Raw genomic sequence first — 6,616 nt, 5'->3', positions numbered from 1 at the left:
CCTTAGTATCGGTTTGGCACGAACCGCCAGTAAAGGCCCACCACGTGGCGTGAGCTCGCGCCGTGGTATGGGGGACCTTTAATACCGGTTGGTGTTACCAACCGGTACTAAAGGTATTTTTTTGAATTCTTTTTTTGAAAATTTTGAAAAAAAATTGAATTTTTTTCGATTTTCAATTTTCTGAATTATTTGATGATTTAGTCTCTAGTCGCCCCTCTTAACTATTCAAGTGTGGATCACTCATTCCAAATCGTCTAACTTCCCGACCGGTCACCTATCCTCTCACTCCCCCAACCTGAGCATACTTAACTTCGGAGTTCTATTCCCCCTACTTTCCAAGTCTGCACTTGTTGTTTTCCTGACAAATGTAAGCTGTAAATCCTATTAACCCTCAGCAGTTTAGCTTGAGCATTAGGTCACACATTTCACCGTTTGAGTTTGAAACTATTATTCTAAAAAACAGTAATTAGTTAGTAACACTAATATTTCTTAAATAAGTTTGACCATAGTTTGACCACAATTTGATCATAGTTTGAGTAGATTTGACCAAAATTCAAAAAATTGAAATAATTATTTAGTAACACTAATATTCTTGAATAAGTATGTAGTAACATTAATACTTCTTGAATAAGTAGTTTGACCATAGTTTGACCAGATTTAACCAAAATTAAAAAAAACTTAAATTTGAGCATATCTTTTTCTCCTTTTGGAATTTGAGGATTCTAAAAAATTGCAAACAGGCCATAGGCTGTCAAAATCGGATGCGGATTTTCGTGCTGAATTTTTTGATATATTATACGTTTTTTTCACATCATATGCAAAAGTTATAGCCGTTTTACATTTTCCCTACACTTTTTTGCAAAACATGTCCAAATTTAAGTTTTTTAATTTTCCTAACTAGTAGATGTAGTAATATAACTACATCTTGAAGAATTTTATTTTTTGAATTTTTTATCATTTTCTTTTGTATCTTTCAAAACTGAAATGGCGATATAAAGGGGGGTAGAGATTGAAAATTGCCCTTTAGTACCGGTCTGTGGCACGAACCGGTACTATAGGTCAAACCCCTTTAGTACCGGTTTGTGGCACGAACCGGTACTAAAGATTAGTCCTTTAGTATCGATTTGTGCCACGAACCGGTACTAAAGGGGTTCGCGGGGCCCCGGTCTGACGCCAGCCTGCCACCACCCCCTTAGTACCGGTTCGTGGCACGAACCGGTACTAAAGGTTCAAAACGAACCGGCATTAATGCATAGCCGTTCGAACCGGCACTAATGGTACTATTAGTACCGGGCCAAAATCGAACCGGCACTAATGTGTCTCACATTAGGTCCTTTTTTTACTAGTGAGAAGATCCACACCATGTGAAGCTTGCCGTCCAGGTCCAGGAGGGAGAAGTATGCACTCACGCACCCATCGCCGCTCGGATGGAAGGTGAGCTTTACCCCTTTGGTTCTCACGGTGCTTAACCTTGGCTCCGGCGAGAGCTCAAGCACGCCGCACTTGTTCTGGTGGATTGGATAGTAAAACTTGTCACCGGATGGCACTAGACCGAAGACGTGCCTCTTGTTCCACGACCGGTGTTCCCCAATCTTCACCAACTTGCCTCCAAGATCGTACTCATGCCTTACCCACTCCGGCGCCGGCGAACCGGTGTGGCAGTACCAGAGGACGGTGCTCTCGTATGGCTCGGCCAGGACCACCGTGCAGCCGCCGGGAGCCGTGGGATCGCCTGACAACGCGCAGTCGGAGCCCACCGGCGGAGCTTGCGCGAACGACGGCAGGGCAACCCGGCCGTGCTCCGGATCCTGCGGGTCCCACAGGAAGGTGGCGGAGGTGTCCGGGTCCTAGGCCAGCACCCAGCCCTGCGTGGTGACCCAGTTCCGCTTGGTTAGCAGCGGGCCGATCTCGCACGCCCGGTACACGCCGTCGGGGGCAGCGTGCAGCTTCGTGCCCCGCTCCTCGCCGTACTCGAAGACGAGACTCGGCAGCGGCGACGTCGCCATGACGGCAGCTTCGTGTCAGCTTATGATGGTTTTATGGTGACCGGCCGGTGCTCCGGCGTCGCGCTAAGTAGGCGCGCGGCGACGACGAGTTCGGGTCCAATACGGAGTCGTGCTCAGGTCGGGTTCCTGTCGCGCGCGCTCTCACTCTCGGCGAACCGACCGAAGCGATGGTGGGCCCCTAGTGTCCCGGCCCGCCAAGCCCATTGAAGCCCAGCCTGGCAGCCCGTGGACTTTTCTCCGCGGCGCTCCGGCCCACCACACCCGTCGTCCTCCGGGCGCAGCGGCGCTGCCGCACCGGCACTTGTTCACCCATCGAAATCGTCGGCCCTTCTCTTCTCCCGACCGACCGCTGCCTGGACCGGTGAGCCATGGCGGGCGAGGGGGAGGAGGACGAGGCGGCGGAGATCGAGCTGCAGCTGGAGCAGCACCTGGAGGAGCAGCGGTCCTCCCTCGCCGCCGTCGACGAGGCCCTCGCCGCCGACGCCTCCAACGCGGACCTCCTCGAGGTGCGTACGCATCTGTGTGCGTCTGTCCCTGAACGTGCAGCACGGCCCGGATTGCTGATTAACTAGTTCCCTAGGGATGGGGATTCTTAGGGGTCCTAGGGATTCTAGACTTCTTGGGGGGCATCCCTTTTTCGTCGAGGCAGGTAGTAGGGAGCTAGTGGTTGTTGGTGTACAAGTAGAACTTGAATGATTGCCAGTATGGATTGCCTGTTTGCGATGGGATTATGGCATTCTGCAGTATGTGCTGGATTATTGGCTGATAAGTAGTTGCAACAGTTGCTCAGTTAGGGATGTTCTATTTTGGGAGGTGAGAGCAATTGGTGTCTTGGTTTGATTACAAGAATGGTGCTCCTTTTTTAATGTGTTGGCATTGCTCCAGTGCACTTTGTCCATGGATATTGCTGCAGGGGTTGAATTAGCTCGTTCATGTCATGTGTTGTTTTCTCATTGGCAGCAGCTAAGCTGAAAAACTAGAAGAAATTAAGCATTGTATATTATTACAACATCTATATACACTGGCATGCGGTATTGAGAGCATGAGTTTGGTAGATTTTGCATCTTAGCTTATTTGTTTCAACTGATCATTGACGACTGATGAGAGCTGCTGCAAGAAAGTAAGGCATGTACTGTGGAAGTGATTAGTAGCTCCCTTTTTTTGCTCATTCCTGATATGCACACATAAGTGTGCATGTCTTGTCTTAAAGACCCTTGGAGAAAATTCTTGACCCCTTTTGGGGAGATATTTCAGGTCACAATGTTTCATCATTTTGCATTTGCACTTGTACTATATCTGAGTTAAATTATGTTTCGTTCTGAAGGTGCATGGGGAACTTCTGTCTGCTATTAAAGATGCAGAGGAAGGGCTTCTGCATTTGAAGCGTTCTAGGCTAGTGAAGCAAATCGATGAGATCTTTCCAAATCAGGAGTCAGCATCGCTATCAACTGAAGCTGCTATTGAGCCATTAGATCCACATGATGTTGAGCCAGAACCATTGGAGCCACAAGAATTTTCAGTAGGATCAAAGTGTAGATTCAGGCACAATGATGGGCGTTGGTATAATGGATGCATTCTGGGACTTGAAGGTTCAGGCAATGCACGGGTCTCATTTCTGACACCCACATCAGAAAACATGTCGGTGAGTCATGCAATTTGATCTATCATTTTTAAACACAGATTGTCTTCCGAATTGAACCAGCTTGCTACCTGTTAGCCACCAGACTTAATCCCTTGCGTGCTGATATGGTTGGTATCGTTAACTATGTGGTAGTGTGGCTCACCAGCCAGTAGGAAATCACTTTGTCACTTTGTAGTATGTATTCCTTTTTGCTGCCTTCCTTTCTTCAAATATGTTTGCGTCACTTGCACTAATGTTAGGACCTGCATGGTTGTTTTGTTGAATGGCCTTTGACTATTGCGTGACTGAACAACTATAGGAAATAGTTCTGATTGTCACAAAATATACATTATGGATGTCTCCACCTTTTATCTCAATTTTAAACTCAACAGAAGTCCCTCTGTTGCGAATTTGATTGTCTAATGTGGACTTGCATAATCAATATAAACCTCACAGGGTTACAAACCTGTTCATGTTGTTCGAGCTCTAAATCTCATCCCCTCAGGAACTATTGACGAGTTGTTACCAGGCAGTGCACAGTGATATTACATTATACTCTTCGTTACTAGAACCATGTGAAATCCGCATATACTCATGATAACCCATCTGTTGGAAAATAAATTTCTCTTGATAAACCTGAGCATATTGCACCCTCCATTTGCTTCCATCCCACTCCCACGAACACCCAGAAATACACAACAAAGGCAGAAAACCCCCTCTTAGAGCAGATTACACAGGTGGGTATGCTACAGCTACCTTTCCTTCAGCCATAACTTTCTGCTGCTTAATATAACTGTGGTAATACCCAGAACAAAGATCATTATTATTACCAGACTTTCTAATATAAGCCTGCCCATAGTGCAGATGTGCAAGTTCTTTCTGCAGCAACGGTGTCGGTTTGCTAATAACTGCCGCTTGTCCCATGGTATGTAAATGTTTTTTCCATCGTTTGAAGGATTGAACCCTTTGAACTGTGCTTTGTTCCAGTGTCTTGTTCATTTGTTTTCACATTTAACCCTTTAAAACGAATTGCTCCTTCCGTGTATTCATATTGCTTTCTTGGTGAATACTGTGTCATTATGCAATATTTGCTTCTCCCCGTTTTTTGGTGAATACTGTCCTTTCATGCTAAGTGGAATGCATGTCTTCTAATTCATAATTATCTGCAGGTGTTTTAATTCCTACTTCATCCTTGAAACGGTTTACGCCAACTGCATGGCGACAGTCCCTGGCAGGATCCAGCATACTGGCGGCTTCTGGGCACCATTCTGGCCTTTGGAGGAGAGCTGAACTTGAGTCTTGGGATGATGAGTTGAAGCGCGGTCAGGTGGTCTTTCAAGATGATGGGAGTACTGCAACGCTTCCGGGTGATTCCCTTTCTATCCCAGAATATGCTGATGTGAGCAACGAAGATGATGAAAGAGGCTCAAGCGATGATGAATCCGAGTTAAGTGAAGATGGCGATCAGGAGGACGAATCCATCCATCAGGGCCTTGGCCGTATGGAAACCAGAAATTTAACCGGTGTTCAGTCCGAGACTGTGATCTTTGCAAAATGGGAACAGCACACCAGGGGCGTTGCCTCCAAATTGATGGCAAAGATGGGGTATCGAGAGGGCATGGGGCTAGGCTTGTCTGGCCAAGGCATGCTCGATCCAATCCCAGTCAAAGTACTACCGCCCAAGCAATCACTCGACCATGCGGTCACAACAACCACGGGCGAGGACGGCCGAAGCATACACCGCGAGAAAGATAAGAAGCGCAGTCGGGGCGGGCAAAGGAAGCGCGACAGGAAGTTTGCGGAGCTGGCCAGGGCCGCCAAGGCCGAGGAGGCGGAGAGGTCCGTCTTCAGCTTCATGAACAACCAGCTGGTGAGCCAGGAAGCGTCAGAAGGCTCCTCGGCCGCCAAGGCCAGGAAAGAGTCGCCATCGGGTCAGGCCAATGGGCATCCAAAGAAAGAAGACAACAGAAGGTCTCTGCTCGCGTACGATGACGAGGTGAAGGAGCTGAGGAGCCAGGTCGGGCGGCTGGAGGAGATGGTGCAGCGCAACCGCAAGGACAAGGCGGTGCACGATGCGGCGTCGAGGAAGCTGGAGCAGACGCGGAAGGCGCTCGCCGACGCCGAGGCGACGCACGCCTCGGCCACCAACGCCATCGCCAGGAAGGAGAAGGAGAAGAAGTGGTTGAAATTCTGATATGCGACGTCTGTGTGTGCACAGCCGGTGGGTGTTTAATTGGAGCTCTGTTGTAGTTGGCCCTAGAGGTAGAACCATTCCTGTTATAGTTATCTGAACTAAGAAACATCCTGCACATTTGGTCAGGTCTGGTCTTATGCATATCTGATGGTTGGATGCTTTACTTGATATATTCTGCTGCTCATGGACTTTTTACTGGTCCATGTAATATTATACGTTCACTAACAGTTGATGAGAAGCTGTCTTGGCACTTCCAAGGTGATGCTTGTCTGCTTCACTTAGGCCTTGTTTGGTTGAGGTGGATTTTGAAGGGGATTGACAGGGATTGAGGGGGGGTTAAACCCTCTACAAGCCAAAATCCCCTCCAATCCTCTTCAATCTCCTTGGGAGGAGGATTAACCGAACAAGGCCTTAGGGGGTGCGGAATAAGTTATGAAGCAGTAACTAATTTCTCCCGTGTCCTAATCAAATCGGACGACGAGTCGGTCTGATAGATGCAAAATATCACAAGTGTGATGTCTGACGACGTCCGTGCTTTACTCACTCGAAACATCCAGATATGCAGCTCAAAAAAAGAAAAATCCAGAAGCGAACGATAGCGAAACTTTCGTGAAGATATGAGAGCTTAATTTTTTCCCACTCTCGTGAATATATATTAACACGGCGGCATAGCAAAGGACAGCACGCATCCTAAGCATGAGCTACTTGATTGTCACCAAATTAATTAATCTAATAATAACTCTGTTGGTTGGCACTTGAGAAAGAGGAAGAAGCATTGCACCGTACCCACCCGCC

At 47.7% G+C, this 6,616-nt stretch overlaps 1 protein-coding gene across 1 annotated transcript; it reads left to right on the top strand.

Moving 5' to 3' along the window:
* The first annotated feature begins 2,261 nt into the window (after window positions 1–2,261).
* On the top strand, window positions 2,262–6,048 carry LOC119323292 (zinc finger CCCH domain-containing protein 18-like). Its single transcript, XM_037596900.1, has 4 exons — window positions 2,262–2,512; window positions 3,331–3,648; window positions 4,492–4,552; window positions 4,797–6,048. Exons 1-4 carry the CDS (start codon window positions 2,375–2,377, stop codon window positions 5,819–5,821), a joined length of 1,542 nt encoding a protein of 513 aa, XP_037452797.1. The 5' UTR covers window positions 2,262–2,374; the 3' UTR covers window positions 5,822–6,048.
* Window positions 6,049–6,616: the final 568 nt, after the last annotated feature.

This window comes from Triticum dicoccoides, chromosome 6B (genome assembly GCF_002162155.2).
Source record: "Triticum dicoccoides isolate Atlit2015 ecotype Zavitan chromosome 6B, WEW_v2.0, whole genome shotgun sequence".
Taxonomy (NCBI): Eukaryota; Viridiplantae; Streptophyta; class Magnoliopsida; order Poales; family Poaceae; genus Triticum; species Triticum dicoccoides.
This window is presented reverse-complemented; position numbering and strand designations above follow the sequence as displayed.